Here is a 19,153-nt window from a genome sequence, read left to right on the forward strand (position 1 = left end):
CGCAAGTTCAAACAAATCTTTCCTATCTTTTGATTCTCCCTCCAGTATTGCTGAATCAGTCACATTTTGCAACACCTGCTCTGCAGGACGCAACTTCTGCAGAGCCATATACACAACTCGCCAGGAAATCAACATTCCTTCTGGAACTTCCAACTGCAAAGTTTTCCTCATCTGTAGTTCTTCTCCTACCTTTTGCCATAGGGCTAAATCATAACACCCTATGATTTCCTCAGAAGGAAACCAAGGACAATGTTCTCGGACCCACACAAGGAGTCTCACCAATTGTATTGGAGCGACCTTAAAACCTTGTTCCTTCAAAATACATTGAAATATTTCAAGTTGAAACTTCTGTGACTGAGATGCCAACTGCCCCATGACTAATGTATAACGTTCATATAACTTCCCTGTGGTTGCTCACCTGAATCATCCTGCGACCGGTGATGAATCAAGCTTGATATGTTGTTCCTTTGTCTATCCTCCGACCAGCTCAACAGGGGTACACCACCGGATATTTCTATTTCCTTTCTTCAAGACCTTCTTTCTTCAGACTTTCCTCTTTCAGTCCCTGTTCGGGCACCATTTGTGGTGTATGATTGCACAGACTCTCACATAAGCATGCACAGAATCCTTTATTGTTACAATACTGGAGCCTTTATCATAACAGGGCAGTCCCACTGCCTCTCTCTCCATTGCACCGCTCCTCTGTCTCTCTCCGTTGCCTCTCTTATATCTTCCTTCCGGCAACGATCACATGTCTGCTCATAACTCCCTTCACCTGTTTTGGCTCTTGAATCAGCTGGTGCTCATTAGGCCACCTCTTCTGCTTTATTCAATTCTTCTTTGGCTTCCACACCTCAGGGTGACTGCAAGCAGCATCCCTAGCTGAGAGCTTTTTCATTTTGATGTTTACAGTTTCCTTACAGAAGGGACAACTAAGCCAGGTGTTCAGGTCTTTTCCCAGGCGTATGTACGCATCTACTAGTTCTCAGCGCACAGGCCAAAGTCCTATCTGATCTTGGCCAAAACTCCCGATTCCACAATTCTTCTCCACATCTACTGGATTTTAGTCCTTGCTTAATATGCAGTGCATCAGCTTGGCCCTGAATTGAAATGGCAACATTGTTCTGATTCCTCTACAGCTGGAATTCCTGTATTCCCAGAGTATACCTCATTGCTTTTGTTCTCTCATCTCGAAGTGTGATCATTCTTCAAAAGGGTTATTCCTGTGCTGCAGGACTCCCATCTAAATGAGGGAGAAATAGCAAGCACAAAGCTGTCTTTTGCAGCTGCCACCATCTGCCTTACGGATCAATATATACAATTTGACAGTGAACTGAGTTTCTTCAGTCACTATTTGTATTTTACTTCTCTGCATTTGAAGAACAATTGGAAGAGGAATCTGTTCCTTTTGGATGGACCTCTATTACTACTATATGGAGTTAAAATGCGGCTGCATAGTGACGCAGACTCTGCTCCCTAGGGAGACAGGCAGGAGGGTAGGAAAGCAGTCCTTTAAACACATTTTCAAAAAGTGTTCAGCCAAGACATCAACTGAAGACTCCCAGACCGCTTTCCCAATGGGAATACTGTCATTTGCTGCTTTCAGAAAGGACAAAAGCAAACACACATTCAAAAAAATATTCCTATAAGGCAAATAAATATAAGCAATCTCTCCACTCTTTGTGTTTCTTCTGACTTTTGTGTTTGAGGCAAATCTCAGTCACGTGCATTTCACTTTGCACATCTGCAAAATATGTATGTAAGAAAGCAGCTTCCCTCATCCCGTAATTTTTGGATCCTATTTTCCCAGTACTTCATATGCCTTAGACCAAGTCTCTCCCTCAGCAGCAAGGAACAGGGGAAGGAAGAAGGCAACAGAGGAGTGTTTTAAACTAAGAACTACTACCGAGAACTGCTCTCTCATTTGCTGTCTGTGCCAGTGTGACAGGTTTGACTTTATGCCAGCATCTTATATTACATCCAAGTTACTTAAACCTTCGAAGGATTTCTGCAGAATTTAGTCTAGGATTGTTCTATGCTAAAGAAAATAGAGCACATGTGGAGAAAATTAGGCCAACATCTATCATTTTAAATGTTTTTTTAATTATTAATTCCGTTGTGCCATTGCATGGAACTGTTGTAGGAAACTCTCTTAAGACCTGCGAACTGAGATCTTGCCGTTCGGAGTCCAGACAAGCAACAGCTGAAAAAGAGAAGGAAGAAAAAAAAATCGGTTTTGCTTTGAGAAGAAGCAGTGTTCAGTACGCTCTGCTCCATTCTAACCTTTTCACAGCAGCAGATGCATTGCTCAGGTTAGCTGCTTTCCTTTTTTTCACAGATGAAATAACAGCGAGTTCGCAGGCTGTCTCTGGCAGGCGTTTTTGGCTTCCTCGTACTCTGTCTGCAGTCTCACTGTCAGAACACTCAGGGAGCAGAGCCTCATGCTCCGTAATTTATCTTTCTGCCCATCCCACTCTCATATCACTTTGCAGATGTGACAGGCGGTGGTAGCAGTATTAGAAGAGCTGTGCATTTTTATTTTGAATGTGGATTTTTTTAGTTTATAAATTTTTTCCTGGAGAATGTTTATTCATCTCTCATTCCTTTGCTTCAGAGGAAGAATGGAAATTTCCAGTGCCAAAGGAAAAAGGATTAGGAGTTGGTTTTAAAAACAGGGGGAAAGGCAAGCTTCTGTGGCTTTGATTTTTGCATCGTTTAGGACTAAGCTTCAGAATGTCATGCAGGGACCATCGCTGCAAACTTTCATCTGCAACCTATGTCTCCACTGTGGAAGTGATGCTGTCTTCCAGCAGAATGACCCCACCTCCTCCTTTTGAATCTGCTGTGCGGGACAGGCCTTTTCAAAAGATGCCAGCATCAGCCTGGCGTCCTCCCGCTGGTCAATCAGTTGCAGAGCTTGTTCCTGGAAATGCCAGCTCACCACCAAGCAGTGCGTCTTCTGGAGCCTACTGTTCAAGGCTAGATGTCATCCTGGCACACACAGACTGGAGGAAAGGTTTTGGGAGCACTAGTCACTGTGTCAATCCTTCTGATGAGACATCCGGGTGTTCCAGTCCTCCCAGGGACTCTCGGGGCCATGGATATGGGCATTCTGGTACTCGGTCAACATCTGCATCTTACAAGCGATATTCAGAAAGAGAAAAAAGTGTTCATTGTATTTCTCCTGAAAAAAACGATCCCTTCAAGCTTGCTGTATCTTTGCCCTCTGATGTCATTTCCTGCAAAGCTCCACCAAGCTGGACATCACGCCTGGACGTTGATCTGTCTGCTATCCCAGCTGTTTCTACACTCCGTGGCAAAAATCTGCATGCATCCCTGGAACCCTGTGATTCTCTCCCACCCCAACAAGGCTGTAGCCAGTGCAATGTCCAAATGCCAGACCTCCATGCTTCAATGAAGCTTTACATTTCAACTTGCAGTTTGACGATAAAGCCTTTTCAAGCAGATTCCCGTGGAAGCAGTCATGCTCATTCAAGTCTGCTCATGCCACAATTAGAGAAGGTGCCTGAAACTCCAGCTGGTCTTCCAACAGGGTCCCAGAAACCAAAACAAGGCTTTCCTTCAGGTGGGTCTCCAGCCCTTCAAATCACAAGATTTCATGTGACTTCCTCTAAGTATACTGGCCTTCCCCAGGAGACTGTCTCCAGAGATATATGGCTGTCCCCAGCTGTGCTGACTGGAAGAGAAAATTCAGCTAGTGGAAATGAGGTCACAAGCAAGGATTTAAATCCAGAGCTAATTGTCTTTCAGAACCACCCTTCATCTAGGCCAGAGTTTAGGAAGACTCCATGTGATGGTCTAACACCTGCTCACCACAAGGTTTCCAAAATCACCCTGATACTTGCCACCCCTTGGACTGCTATGCCTATCCAGGTGGTAAGAGAATTTAGAAGAAGCCCAAGTCCAACAATCTTTATCAAAACACATGATTCAGACATAGCTGGTCCACCCTTTCATCCTGTGGAGATTGGGGCTGGCCTCTCTCTATCAGTGAATCCAGTTTGCTGCTCAGGATTGCTTTCTAGCCATTGGGCAAGATCTGGTTTGAGACCTTCTCAGGAAACATGCACTCTAAAAAGTGTATGCCCTGACAGCCTTTTGACAAACATACCAGCTCACACCATGTCTTCAGCTCACAGAGACACGGAGGGTGCATGGTGTCCATCTATCGCTGTCAACATTGCATCCTTTGGATCTGGGAGGAGAGTGGTGAAGATTTCCATTCCATTCTAGGAACATTTGCAAACAGAAGTTTTAAGTTGTCTTAATCAAGACGTGTGGATTTCTTTTTGTATGCTTCCTGCCATTTCCCACTCCCTAGAGATGACTTATGGGACAATCAGAAAGCTACTTATGTTCTGCTGTCACCGAGGCTGCAGCCACAGCTTGATCCATCCTAAATGAAGCTGAGCACTGTGATCTGATCAAGCAATTAATAAGTGTTTCATTTTAACTATTAGAGTACTATTATCAACATGACATGCTCAATGCTATGCATGTGATTGATTACAGATTTTGCATAATTGGGCCATCATGTTCAGCACTTTGAAGGTTCAAGACTTCAGGGCCAAGAACTGGTTTTCTTCTCTGCTAGTCAGTCTGGGACCTGGGACAAATCCTCAGTGTAGTTTTTCTGTTTCACTGGTTTTATTTTCTTACTTGTCAGATTATGCTATATTTCTAAATGGCTAATTCCTGGTTTTGTAACTCTTAAAATCAATACTTCTTTTCAAAACCCAAAATATTTAAGTGTGTAGGAAGGAATAACTTTTTTTTCCCCTTAGAAAAAGAGGGGTACCACCCTTTCCTGAGGGAAATGAAGGGAATTTAGTCGCCACATCATCTCAAATTTTGATATCCCAGCAAAGTTTCTAGCAGTGAAACTATGGGGACTTTAAAAGGAATTTAGTCTGCCTTCAGACAAATGTTTCATAAGTAAATATTTTAATGATGATGTTGTATGGGCATAGGATTCTGGTCTAACACCTACTACTTACAGGATAGGGGTTGAGCTTGTGAATTTTAAAGAAGGAGGGGATAGGTGGGAGGAAGGGATTGTAGCAGTTATGGGAAAACAAACACTGACTTCTCTCTGTGTTTTTCCCGCATACATTTCCAATATCAGATATTTATATTCTTATGCCGATGAGACAGCATGCAGTGGGAGGGGGGAAGGAAATTTTAAATACATATAGCATCAGAATTTTACATCTAGATTGTGAGGTCAGAGGCCAATAATACAGTGATGTCAGTATGGTAGAAAAGGTGTATGTATTTTTTTATAAACAACTTCAGTGTTTCAGTCCACTTATGGTTATAGTATGATACTTTGTTATAACTTCTTTGAAAGTTTTTTATATATATATATATAACTGAAATGAAGCATAGTACAACATATTTGTGAACCGTATATAATCATGGTATTAAGCACATTTATTTACTTTGCTAAAACAAATTTAATTTTTTTTTGCATTAATTCTTTTTTGTATTTACTTTTATCAGAAGTAAGTCAAATCAAACCTTGTTGTTATCTATCTGGACAGAGAGTTTGGACTTGATTGCATGCTTTAAGTGAAGGCATTTAAAACTGAGAGTAATTCTGGGGTTTATTACATGCTTAGAGCTGAAAGATTTTCAGTCGAATTCCAGCAATCTCAGCAGCAAGCCCAGGGCAGGCAGTGGGGGGCAAAATCTGTGGAGCTTGTTATACTGTGAAGAGAAGAAGCAGGAGAAAGGAGTGGATTTGCACAAATGCTTAAAATAGTTTTTCTTCTGGAGAAATAAAAATGACACTTCTTGGAAGACAAATTTCTTTTGGGGCTGTGTCAGCTTTCAGTGTGTATAAATGTGAAGTTGTGGCATCCAGAGACCATAGTTATACTAATGACTAAAATGTTTCATTCAGTATTTCTCCAAAAGTTAGAGCTGGGCTGTGCTGTCACATAAGTGTGTTTAAATTACTATTTTATTTAAAGTGAACATTTTTTTTAAATTGGATTTTGCATTTAGTTCTGCATTAACTTGTATGTAAGAGGTCTTATGGCAGTGTGGCTAAATCTATGCAATGAGTTCAGAAATAGTGAAAAACTCCAGATAAGTAGGGTTAAAACCTCTGTTTCTGTGCTTTGCATTGTTAATAACTTGGCTATTTGTTACATGCTCCATTTCAAATCTCAAAAAAGGCCAAGTCCATTTTGTGGTTTTAAGCGTCTTTGCAAGTCTTCACTTAAAAACAAGTCCGTTATACAGCGAGTGGTCAAGTCTTTGGTGCTTTTTGTGGCTGAGCATTAAATTCTTGATGATGGGCCATGATCCATAACAGAAACAAACTTGAAAGAAAGTTTATACTTGCTGTGTGCCGTGGGAGACCCTGGTAGGTTACCTGAGGAGAGCTATGCAGTGTTTTGTATTTGAAATCAACACGTCTCATTCAAAGCAGGAGTTTGGGGACTTGTCTAAAAATATGCCAAAAAGTGATGTAATTGGCCACAGGCCAGCATTGTGATGTGGGAGGCAGTTTCCACTCTGCTTTCAGATTGGTATAACAAATGCTTAAATGAAAAAAAAGTTGCGGTTCTGATTCTAGCGATTGCTGTCATAAGATTTCTGTTTAAAAGGTGAATGGAAAGTTTTTACCTCACCAGCTCTCCAAGTAGCACTGTTAGTGCTACTGGGGCTGCTTTCTTCTAAGCGTATTGCCATCACCTCTCCTGTAACGTACACAGCCAGGTTTCTTTTGCACCAATTCTCTTTTTGTGCACCAGTTTTCTTTCTCAGTATTAAAACCTGGGTTCCCAAGAGCATTTGCATGGGCTTCTACTTGGAGGATCCCGTCCAAAGCTTTCAGAAGTCAGGAGGACCTTTTCCCACTGCTGTGACAGCTGAAGGGAAGGGCCTTTGAATGCTCAGTGTTATTTGTGTGTAGTGATTTTCAAGTGAGAGCAAGGCACTAAGCACTCCAGTGGCAGCTGCTTATGACTCACCATCCCACACCCCTGCTCTCAGATGTCTCTGTTCTCTTTTTCCAAAGAAAGTAACCATCTTTACCAGTAGATGTCCCTTGCCTTTTTCTTCCACCACAGATATATGAGCAGGAAAACTAATGGCTGACCATTTCTTCAGGTATTACAGTGTTTGCCATTTCACTGCTAACAGTTACTAAATAAAGGTCCTGGAGTGATATGTGGAAAATTATGGGAATTTTTTGTTTCCTCAGGTAAATCTTTTTTGACCAAAAATGGTAGATGAACCACAAATTATGACAGAGAAGCTACAATGCTTTTAAAGCAGCGTTTAAAACACCAAAATAGAGATGCAGCATGTGGCTGTATGCTTGTGTACCCCGAACAGGAGTGAGTTAGATTCAGCCGATAACTTTTTATGTCAGTGTTAGTAACAGCAGTGTAAATATGGATGGTAATCGTAAGTGGTTTAACAAAGCGTTACAGTAGACAGACCTGGAGCCCACACGTGTGGAGATCTGCCTCCACAAGAGCAAACCAAATCCAAAAACACTCAAAAAAAAAAAAAACACTGTTGATTTTCATACACTTGATGAGTAGGATATATCAAAGGATTAAAGTTTGCATGACAGAATATCTGCCTTCTGGTGGAGGTTGTATTTAACATACAGAGGCATTACTGTATTTCTTTAGGCATCTTGGTGATTTATGGGCCGGACTTATTAAAAACTTAGGCGTGTTGTACAGTGGCCTTCCCCTCTTCTTGACAGTGATTACTGTGCTGGGATTTATTCACCTCTCTTCTGATACTTGGCATGGATTAGTATAGAACAGTTTGAACATCTGGCCTGGGCATGATATTCTTTTCTGCATTTTCCTGTATATGCAAAATATTCCTCTCCCAAAAAACGAACCAGAAAGTCAGGCCAAGTCTGGCTGCCGGTCCTCTTAGCCACAGCTGCCAAGGAGGGCTGAGTGGCGGCAACAGTAACGAGGTCCATCAACCAGCTGGAGATCAAGGTGACAAAGCAAGGTAATGACTGAAATCTGGGGTCTGTCCAGGAGGACCAGGGCAGGGCTCAGGCCTCCCCTCAATGCAGCTCCGGCAGGGCTGGGGCCAGGGCTGAGCCTCAGAGGGACCCCCAGGTGGGAGCAGGGGGGACGGTCAGGGCCACCAGAACCTGTTGGTGCCCTCAGACCCTGACAAGTAGGTGTGGATTCCCCTGCACATAACACATGCCTGGGAAACCTCTCCTTCAGAAGATGCCCTGTGGGGTTCAACAGTCATCCAATACTTCTGTCCAGACAATTAACATCATTACTGGTTTTCTAAAGTAGCTGCCAAAGAATATCTTTTCTCTCCTATAAAAAACACCCTGTCAGACTGCTACAGAACTGTCATGTTTTGCAAAGCAAGAGAGATCTCTCTAGATGTTATTTTTCCTGTGCACGTCTATGGTTTTAAGGCACAGATTTACCTATGATGTTCTTTACCAGCCCTCTTCTGAAACTATTAGCAGTTGTGTTCTTTCACTGATTCTATACTTTTTCTCTCCTCTTAATTCTTTCACACTATATCACTGATCTCAAATTCTTCTTCCATCTCTGCTACTTGACCCAGGTAGAATTACAGGTTGGAATTTCTCATCCTTACGATTCCATAAGCTCACAGAATGGATTACACAGTGCTATTCCCAACCAATAAATGCAGTCCCTTGTAGCAGCCTGAACTCCAAAAGTCCGTCCAGTCATATTCACTCCACTGTGAACTTTGTCATAATTTTTGATCATGTGCCATCAGAGCCTCTGATTGCAGTTTTTGTCCTGCTGTTGTCTTGTCATTGAATAAGGGAAGAAACTTATTGGGCAATTAAATCCACTGGAAAAGAATAAATTCCTACTGGCCTACAGAAAAACTTTTTTTTTTCTTGATAATAGATAACTACATTGTTTATTCTTTTGCATTTGACAAAACTGAATGTAACAGAACGCATGGGAGAAGTAATCGGGCAGTCAGTTTTCTTAAAATTGCATTTGTTATTTTAGACTAAGGTCTTTCTGCATCAGAGACTGACAGGACAGACAGCAAATAAAATTAATGCAGGCAAGTTGGCAAGTTGGCCTGAAAAAAATAACAACTGTAATGCACTTGGTACAGGTGCAAGCTATGACATTTTTCAGGAATAATCAGCTGCATAAATACAGGATGGGGACAGGCTGGCCTGACAGCAGTTCTTCTGAAAAATTTCTTGAAGCTTACAGTAGATTGCAAGGTGAATCTGAGTTCATGGTATTGTGTAAAAGATAAGCACCATACACAGGCACATGCGGAAGATTACAGCTTGGAAAGCACACATAAGCTTTCTGCTGTCTTCACTACCTTCACTCTGTCAGCCTTATTGTTTATTGCCACTTATTGCATCAAGTATTAGGAATCCCGTTTCAAAATAAGTGGAAATGCAGAAAACCCAGAGGAGAGCAATAAGAATAATCAGAGTCAAGAAGACACAGCTTTTGTGGAATGATTGATCAGATCAGGGTGGTTTTAGCCTAGAGAAGATAGAAATCCCAGTATGCAAAAAGCCTACAAACATGTACAAGGCTGAAGCAAATGTAAAAGGAATTATCTCCTTTCTGTGATGAAAAGGGCAGTATGTAATGAGGTGAAGTGTTAGCAATGCATTTTCAGGTTAGATATTTGGAAAACCTTGCTAATGGTAAAGGTAACAAAGCACTGGAATAAATTGCCTCGGGAGGCTGCAAAGTCTCTGTTATTGGAAGTCTTCTAAGAAGGAATCATACAGACATCTGTCAGACATGACATAGTTGATCTTGCTTTGGATTACAAGGATGGCTTAGACCTCTGGAATTCACTGCCAGCCTTGTGACTTGGTGATTGCGATAAGCAGTGATAGGTCACTTTCCTTAGCTGGACCTGTTAATGCTTCTCTTTCTTGCTCAAGACCATGGAGCTCTATTATTTAATATCCAATTTCAGTTGCCTTCTGTTCCTTTTTTTCCTTCTGAAGTGTACTCTCAACTGCAGAGTTAATACCTCTTCTCACATTTATGAATCGGGTTTATGTGATAATTAATCCACTGAGAAAAATATTAAACTTTTTTTATAGATTTATTTGAAAAGCAGTGATCTCGGAAGCTCTGTGGATGAAGTAGAGCAACTGATAAGGAAACATGAGGCTTTTGAGAAGCTTCTGGCATCACAGGATGAGAAGGTACAAAAATCGACAAATATTCTACCAACTCACAAGTTAGAATGGTTTTGGGTTTGGTTTTTTTTTTTTGGTAATATGGCAACACATTAAATTGCTGACAGGTGTGATATGCCTGATATGCTTGAACCAAAGAGAAAATGGGGAAGCTTAGTGAAATAAGAGGCAGAGCAGTGCAGAACAAGTGTTAAACACTCCATGCCCAAGTCCTGCCTGTATTGTCTTGCAGTAGACAGGAAAACCACTTAATAAGTTGAATAGTGGGACTTACCGGAAGAAATATTTAAAGCAGGACATATTGTGTGTTATGGATATCAGAAGTTTCTGCTTTTTTCATAAAAAAAAACCAGTGGCTTTTAAAGCAAGTAAAATACAGTAGGTCAAAGGGGAAGACTCATCTAATTATTTAAATATACATTTGGTATACAATGTCTGTACCAAATTGGCTAGCCTCTTTGCACCTTTGGAATAGATGCTGAATTGCTCACCCGCATGTAAAAGAATCTGCCTGGCTGGTGGCCACTGCTGTAATTCACCCAGGCTAGGGCTAAACTCAAACCTGGGGCTGTGCCTGCGTTCCCCAGAAGGAATGAGCTCCCAGAACCCGTGCCAGCTCCCTGCCAGACTGATTGCTTATGTTGAGATCTACCTTCCAACACCTACTTTCCACAAAGCAATAAAACCTGAGCACTCATGGGTGTCAGGCGTGCTCCATGATTCCTTGCACTGGATGATCAGTGGCACAGGGACTCCTAGAGCTACAGCTTTAATTCATTTAAGTAGCCAGGGTGCACTACAGAGACCAATGACAAGGATGTCATAGATGTAGCGTAGTACAGGGTGAGGGTGGGGGGAAGGCTGGTTAACTTGTCCTTGCTATTCTTGGTTCATTCCAGAAAAAAAGAGAATCTTTTAGGTATGGAAAGGAGCCTGGGTTTTGTTTCTTTCACACCACTTGGAAGCATAAAAGTGATTTCAGATTTGTTGCCTCCTCAGATGATGTCTCTTCAAGAACAGGCAAGCAGGCTAGAAAAGGTTGGTGGACTGGAAGGGCTAAAGATCCAGCACAAACTGAATGCCATTTGTGAAAGGAAGCAGCAGATCAAGGATCTATCCCAGAGTAGGAGAGAAAAGCTGCAGACCGCCCTTCTTCTGGCACTTTTCTACCAGAACTTAGAAGAGGTAAGAGGGTTTTAGACTGGGATGGGGATGGAAGGCGGAGGAGCTGCCTACCTCTGTTGGATGAAGTGCTCTCCCTTGCCAGAGACTAGGTGGATTGATAATCCACTCTGGTATGGCAACTCCTGTTCTGCCACACTCACACGAAGGGGTAGGTGCTCCAATGCCATTGCTGTTACTATACCGTCGTGGCATTTTGTCCATTACAGCTGCTTTACACATCAGGAGCTCTGCTAAAATAAAACCAATAAAAGGAAAACTGCTAGCTACTACCTTATGTTTCCTTTGGTGGGAAAAAAAAGATATTTCAAATCAGGGTTAATACAAAGCGGAAAGCATTACGGCAAGGACGCCAAGCTTTACTAGTGAGTGTTCACTGAAGGCCTTCAAAACAGTGCTGTAACTTAGCATAGCTCTTCAGCTGCTGTAGACTGTCTCTGCAGAATATGTTCGTCTCTGTCTTCTGTCTGGCCTTAGTCCTGTAACTGCGTGGCTCTGCTCCTGGCACTACTGTTGGAAAGACATACTAGGTCAGTCTTTCAAAGGGCAGCACAATGTGTGTGACTGAAAAATGTGCTAGCATCCGGTGTGCTGGCATAACAACAGCACTCAGGCCCAGAGGGACATTTGCAAACACTCTTGCTGGTCTGGTATGCACCCCTTCTGCTGCTGCATGCCATGGAACATCCTTCACGGTTTAAAGAAAAACTGCAGGTTTTTCTGCTTGTCACCTCCCAGCCCATGAAAAAGATGCATGTCCTGACACAGGTCAAATTATGATTGTCACCAAAAGCAAATGAATGCCTGTAACACAGCTGCTGCTGACAACCAAATTTATTTTTTAAAAAAAAAAGAGTAATCTAAGCAATAAATGGCTGCTAAAATTCCATTTACAGCACAAAATATATTTGGAACTCCTTCCCTCCTGCCCCCAAAATAATCAAACAGTTAAATACCCTCTTCTTTGGCTACACTAAAGAGCGAGAGCTGCGTGCTGGGTTTTTTTAAAATAATCTTTATCAGGAATTATTTACACAGCCAAATATTATCTCATATTATTTGGCTATACTTTTCCTATCACATGAACCAGTCCACCAGTAATGGCCAGTCCACCTTGTGGACTAGCAGAGAGGAGTGGATGGGCGGTGCATTGCACAGTGCTAACGTTTTCAAAAGAGCGATGTACCTCTGATGGAAAGGACACAGAACTGCCAACGTCCTCTTTGGCAGAGAAGCTGTCAATGCCCTCCTAGAGATACAATCAACCCACTAGGTAGGAACACTTCTGCATTTCTTCCCATCTCTCTGTAATTGTCAAATCAGTGCTTGCGCTGGGGTGCCTCTTCGTTCTTGAACCACACACTTACAGCAGAGGATCTGGCCCTGTATAGTAAGGAACATTTCCCTTTTCTCATCCACTTTCTCCACATAAATTCAGCCAAGAGTTCTACAGGGAGTTTTTGCTCTCAAACTACCTGCTCATTTACCTCACCAATCTAAATTCATTACCTACTGCTGTAGAATGTGAAGGCCACTAAGGCATTAAAAAAAAAATCTTACAGGAATATCTCTCTTTCCCTTTGTTGGGTAGAATGGAATGTTTAATTTGATTTTAATGATGTTCTGGGTGTGTACGAGTTCATATATGAGAATAGTCCCTAAAGGGATGTTACATTGCAGAGATGAGTTTTGAATTTAGCTGTGAAATCAATGAGGTCATTGCTTATTCTTACTTATTAGGAGAACAAGTCCCATAGCTCAGGCCCCACTCCCCTGAAAACTCTCCCTCCTGCAATCATCTTAAGTCATTTCTATTGATCAAACAGAATTTTTTGTGTCAGCAGAAAATAGTGATCGCTGTCATCGTTAAAAGTCTCCTAGTTACTCTCTAGAAGCAATTGCACAGAGAGCTACACACATCAGTACAAAGACAACACAATCTGTGATTACTGATGAGAGGATGGAGAGCTCCACATCATATGGTCTGCTTAGAAGGCTAGATGCTGCAGTTTGTACCCTTTTCAGGACATAGGACTTTGTTTTTTCTGCACAAAACCCACAACGCCTAACTCAGGAGATCTGATGCAGCTCACAAAATAGGATACATTCTCCTACTGTAGAAATAGGGTGCTTTTCTAGTCCCAAAGAAGTGAGACAGACTTACAGACGATCCTATTGTCACAAAGTCTGTACATCAGTGTTACCATGGAAGGCAAATAAGCAGGTTGCTACTTAGAAATAGAAATACACATATAAATATGTGTATTTATTTAAGTTATTGCAGAGGAAAGATCATAAAGTTGAAAGTTCTGACTTCTAAAGCTGGCTCTGAGTTTTAATGCTGACTCTGAAACTTGCTCATCGTATCAGTATTACTTAAAAGTTCCTTTCCCTTTCACCCTCTGCACAAGAGAAAAAAAAACACTTTCTTCTTTATCTCAGAGAAGTGAGAGCATTAATTGTTATCTCTAAATGTCTAGAACAGCACATCCCTTTACAGGCTTTAAATATTTCTGTTATTAAAAATCAGTGTAATTTACAAAAAGTTCGTGCTCTTGAGGTTATAGTAACTGATATTTTCAAAATGTAGGTTTCTAAATTGATAGTGGCCACATTTTTTATGAGTCCCATAGAAATAAGACTAGTCCCACGTGCCTATACTGAGCATAACACTAGTCTCGCTGTTGTCTTCAATAAAGTGAAAATGCCTGTCCAGACAACCATAGGCAACCAACCTGTCTTTCCATAGAAAGATCTTGGGACAACAGATCAGCCTTGCTTCACATCTGAATGTGGATATGGGGCCAGAAGGATCTCTCACTCTCTAGAGCCATCCTAAGCAAGCCTTAAAATAAACCAAGCCACTAAGAGTACAGATGTGATTTTTTTAAATGTCTTCGTTCGATCTGTCATTAAGCCATTGCTTATTATTAAAAAGTAGGAGAGAAATCGCCCTTTACGTGGCTATATACAGGGGATTCATTTGTTTCTCATCCTAACGGTATGGATGAGCCTCTCTCATACAAATGAGAAGTCAGTTAAGTGACGTTAAAGCGTTGATGTGTGGCTGGGTAATGGGAGAAGGCCCTAGCTTGTGAGGAGGGTGTCAGAAATGAAAAAAGCAGATGACAGTCTGCTGTCCTGGGCAACCTTGACATAAGGCTCCTGTTTGAGTCTCTAACTGTGCTTTGGAGGGGAACAGTGTCTGGAGAGCGTGCTGCTAGTGAAAGCTATTTCTGTTATTGTTTATAGAATTTCGGCAGCTGAAACAACACTTCAAATCATTAATTAACTGAGAAAATCCTCCAGTTGTCAAGTCTTGCGTACACGTAGCACAGTTCCGCAAGGACAGCCAAGATGCTTTGAAACTGATAAAGCTGGCTTCAATTTGCTGTTCTTGTGTTGTCAAAACATTAGGTTACTTCAGTGGTCTGAAGACAACAGGATCAGTTACAACGTATGTCAAGTGTTCAGTTCTCAGTGTTCTAATGGATCAAAAATATTTCCTTCAGTGCTAAGGGCTAACGTTTAGCAGACTTCAAAGAAAATTGTGGAAAACTCTCTATCCTATTGTCCATTTTATTCTGCATACATTTAAATCTCCTAAAAAAGAATTTGCTAAGAGAAACACATAATCCTTGCTTTTTCTTCATGGTTCACCTACTTGTCTGAATCTGATGTTCCTGACTAGACCATTTTGAATTTTATGACGTCTAAAAGCAAATAGAGTTGTATTTGCTTTCAAATAATCTGACTTGGTCCCATCAGTAAGGCTTTATTTGCTTTGCATTTTCCATTTAGGTCTCACAACATTGCTGAGATCAGGAAATGTTAGTGCTGTTTTATAGGTGAGACACAGAATTCTTAAGAATTCTTACAGGTAGGTCAATGACAGAGACAGGAGATGAAACTCAGAGCCCTAAATGCAAGGCTCAGCTGACATAATCTCATTTTAAATATGTCTACCATGTCAAGGCTGCATATTTGCTCAAGGATTCTCTATATCTTATCTAGAAGATTGTATAATCTGTTTATGGCTTGTGATAAAATTTGGGGTGTTCAAGGAATGTTTCATTATTCTTGTGGTCACATAAAAAATTATTTTCATTCCTACCTGCTTTTATTTCCTAGCAAGTAGAATAGTTCAGAGAGCCACCTCGGCTGTCAGCTCCCAGCTCAATCTGCCTAGCCCAGGCACAGGCAGTTGCACAGAACAGTGACTTGTCTTGGGAGGAGGCCCCAGGACGGCATATCACGCTAACTCTGATGCCTCACACTGCTGCAGGCAGAAGACTGGATCAGTGAGCGCATGCAGAAGCTGGAGGATCCTTCCATACAAGACCCCAGCAATCTGCAGGACAAAATGAAGCTGCTGCAGAAACATCAGGTCTTTGAGGCAGAGATTCTAGCAAATGAAGAAATCATCACAGCTGTTAATAAGGTAACTCTCTCACTCTGCAAGTGTTTTTACAGATTATTGCTGGTTATCCAAAGAAGAACAGATAGATGGAATGAAAAGAAAGGGTAGCTTGTTCACCACTTCTATATCAATTATCCTACTTGTATGACAAGAACCCGGTTGCTATGCCATGGAAATGTGATGCTGTTAATTTACAACAGAGAGATTTGTTAATTGCTCTACCCAGGGAACTTCCATCTTTCCTTATTGTCCAAATAGGAAGATATCACTGACTTCTTCCTTGCCTGGGGTGATTACTCCTACAAAAGGTAAATAGGATTTCATGCCCAATTTGTGAACATTCTTGTTGAAACTGGGTGAATCACATAGCTGAAGAGCGCAGTCATCTGTAATACCTCTCTTGGTGCTCCCACTCCATGAATGTCATTCTTGGCAGGGAAATATTCAAATCCTAGTATTATTGATTCCCTCCAGATGTAAAAGCTTTCCAGCTGAGCAGTATCATTTGGGCAATAAGAATTTATATTGGTAATTTATCGTGCAGTCTAGGTTAGGAAAGTAACAGAGTTCTTCTAGAGAGGTCACGTAACATGGTAATCACATTAAAAATTAGTGGCAACCTTCATTTCTAATTTCTCCTTGTAAACGTGAAGAAAGGAGAAGCCCTGGTATCAAAAGGCCACCCAAAATCAGGAGAGATCCGTCGCCGAGTCCGCATGCTTCAGGAGCGTTGGGAGAAATTGAAGAGAGCTGTTGCTGCCCGTGGAAAAATGCTGGAGGACAGCCGGGACTTCCTGGAATTTCTCCAGAAGGTGGACCAGGTGGAAGCCTGGATCAGGGAGAAGGTAAATGGATTCTAGTATTTAACCCAAGCAGCACACTAGAAACTTGCTATTTAGCAGTGGACTTCTGATAAATGTGTCATCTTCCAGAAAATTTTCTTAGTGGCTTTTGCCTGGAAGAATCATGACATGTTCTACAAACAATATGGAAGGAATGACTCAACAAATTCTAAAAAATTTCTGGAGTGTTTCCATGCCAGAGTCAGTTGGACAGTATTAGTACATGTTCTCATGTAAACTGTGAACACAAAGAGATTGTGATTATTGGTGGTAATCTCGTGTGTCTCTATGAAGATAGAGAAATGAAAGCAGGCTAGAATGGAAGAGACTTGAAGCATTTGGTAACTGGTACTTACTCTCATTGTGTATCAAATCTGACAGTTTCTCTTTGTAAGAGTGAAGGAAGAATCACTTGATCCACTAAGTTTCCATGCAGAGATTGCTTCTGTAATCAGTAATAGATTGGAGAGGGAGCTGGGACTAAGTCTCATAGTTTAGATCTAAAGATCAGAAGAGACTACTTCAGAAACTGTAGGTCAGTGATTTACAGACACATCACAGAACTGATTGCATTAGCATAAGCATTGGGACGTGCTCTTCTTGCACTCAGCCTGAATGTTTGCCTGTCTGCTGGTTATTTCCCCAGGAAGTCATGATTAATGTAGGTGATGTGGGAAATGACTATGAACACTGCCTGCAGCTCATGAAAAAGCTGAATGAGTTCCGTGGAGCAACATCAGGGGTAAGAAGCGTTTTCCATGCACATTCCTTGTGTGGCTGGAAGCAGCAGTTACCTTTTCAGCCCAGAAATATATCCAGGTAGCAAATACGGTTCCTGTACCCTGAGGAGGTGAAAGATCAGGGTGGGTAGGAAGCATTACCACTTTATAAGCCATTAAAATAGATAGAATTTTCCTTCATTGTGCCTTCTGCTTTGATAATGTCTAAACCTAAAATTTTGGATTGCATTACATGATGGGAAAGCTGGCTATGTGAGCCTGAATTTGAGCAAATTTCCAGTTTGGTTCATACAGTCCACAAGTCACAGTGAGTTCCACCCAAAAATGGATTAAAAATGGTTGTTTCAGCCATGTTTGTTTGAATCTGAAAGTTGATATAGATCTTCCATGAACAAGCCCATAAAAAAAAATTGATCACTTTCTCCATTTCACTCCTTTATTTCTCCCTTCCCCTCCTCCTGAGGAACTGTCAAGTTTCTCATATTCCTTCATCCAAATAAAGCACATGTATTTGGGGGACTTTGTTCATACAGCACATGTGGTAGGTCATAAATCATAACGTTAATAATCAGAAATTTAGTAAAAGAGAGCAATGGTTTGCACTTTGGATAGCAGCCATGTGACAAGACAGCTGCACAGTTCACCTTTCTGTGCTGAGATCTCTGACCCTCTTTTGTGGTGCTCAATCATGCCAAGGCTGCCTCTCTTGCCCCCAGTGAGATGTGTTAACCTGGGCACCAAACCTTGGGAATGCTGGGGAACAGGCCCGGCCACAACAGGGTGTGCTTCACCCTGTGGTGTGCTTCAGCTCCCACCGTGAGAGCTGTGAGGCCGTACATCGAGGGGGTGCCTTTGCAGGAGCCTCTTGTTCTGTCTCTGTGTGAACTGCTACAGATGTGGACTAACAGGTCTGAGTGTCACTGGAAAGATCACTGTGCTGATTTGCTAGTCTGGAAGCTGTGAGGAAGGTCTGGAAAGAGAGGTATTGGGACTTTGTGAGAGAGACTTACTCTAAGGTTCTCTCCTAATATTCTTTATCCTTTGTCCTGTTATTTTGTTGCCAATTCCTGTTACGGCAGCTCCCATCTTCTATTTCTGTTGCCTAGTAGCAGGAGACAATCCTCTTCTGTGCAAAGTAATAGTATAGATATGCCTGACACCCGGGAGAAAACCCTGAGCTCCCCTTCCCGGAGGCTGGCAGAATTTCCCGTGACAGTGCATTGGTACTGGCTTTGGGTAGAGAGCCAAAATACTCAAGCTTCAGCACCAGGGAATTAGTGAAGTGAAGAGAGCTTCATTGGCCCTTCAGTCCTCACCAGCTGAACTGAGAGCAAGGGCTCTGCTACAGGTTGTACCAGCCAAAAGGAGGATGGTGAAAGAGACAGAAACAACCCAGTGTCCCAGTCAGCATAGGGTAGATTTTATGTGCCACAGGAAACTCTTGGCCTTAGATACTATCAGCTTGTAGCCACTGCTCCTGTACCACTCTGAACACGACTCCTACAGAAAAAGGCTGGGACAGTGATACCCTCATAGCTGATGCTTAGTTATACAGTACTTCACAGGGTGATACAAACAGAAGCAGGCTGGTCCTGGCATAGTGTGCGCATCCATCCAGTCTAGGTTTCCCCACTAGACGAAACAGAGATCAGGGTAGGGAGCAATCATCCTGCATTGATGGCTGCCAGATTTTCTACTCATATTCTGTCACATTGTGCTGCTATTATTTCCCAGGAGAGGAGTTTCTGAAGAATATCTG

General features: G+C 41.9%; 1 protein-coding gene across 1 annotated transcript in view; it reads left to right on the forward strand.

Moving 5' to 3' along the window:
- Positions 1 to 19,153, forward strand: part of LOC142076550 (spectrin beta chain, non-erythrocytic 5-like) — a gene marked incomplete at its 3' end in the record, with an annotated part of 83,344 nt that overhangs the window by 48,602 nt on the left and 15,589 nt on the right. The window contains exons 34-38 of the mRNA XM_075138848.1: positions 10,112 to 10,216; positions 11,210 to 11,395; positions 15,678 to 15,833; positions 16,466 to 16,657; positions 17,301 to 17,396. Of these exons, the coding sequence (XP_074994949.1) occupies positions 10,112 to 10,216; positions 11,210 to 11,395; positions 15,678 to 15,833; positions 16,466 to 16,657; positions 17,301 to 17,396 (735 nt within the window). The remainder of the gene's footprint in view (positions 1 to 10,111; positions 10,217 to 11,209; positions 11,396 to 15,677; positions 15,834 to 16,465; positions 16,658 to 17,300; positions 17,397 to 19,153) is intronic.

Source organism: Calonectris borealis, unplaced genomic scaffold (assembly GCF_964195595.1).
Source record: "Calonectris borealis unplaced genomic scaffold, bCalBor7.hap1.2 HAP1_SCAFFOLD_61, whole genome shotgun sequence".
In the NCBI taxonomy this organism is placed as follows: Eukaryota; Metazoa; Chordata; class Aves; order Procellariiformes; family Procellariidae; genus Calonectris; species Calonectris borealis.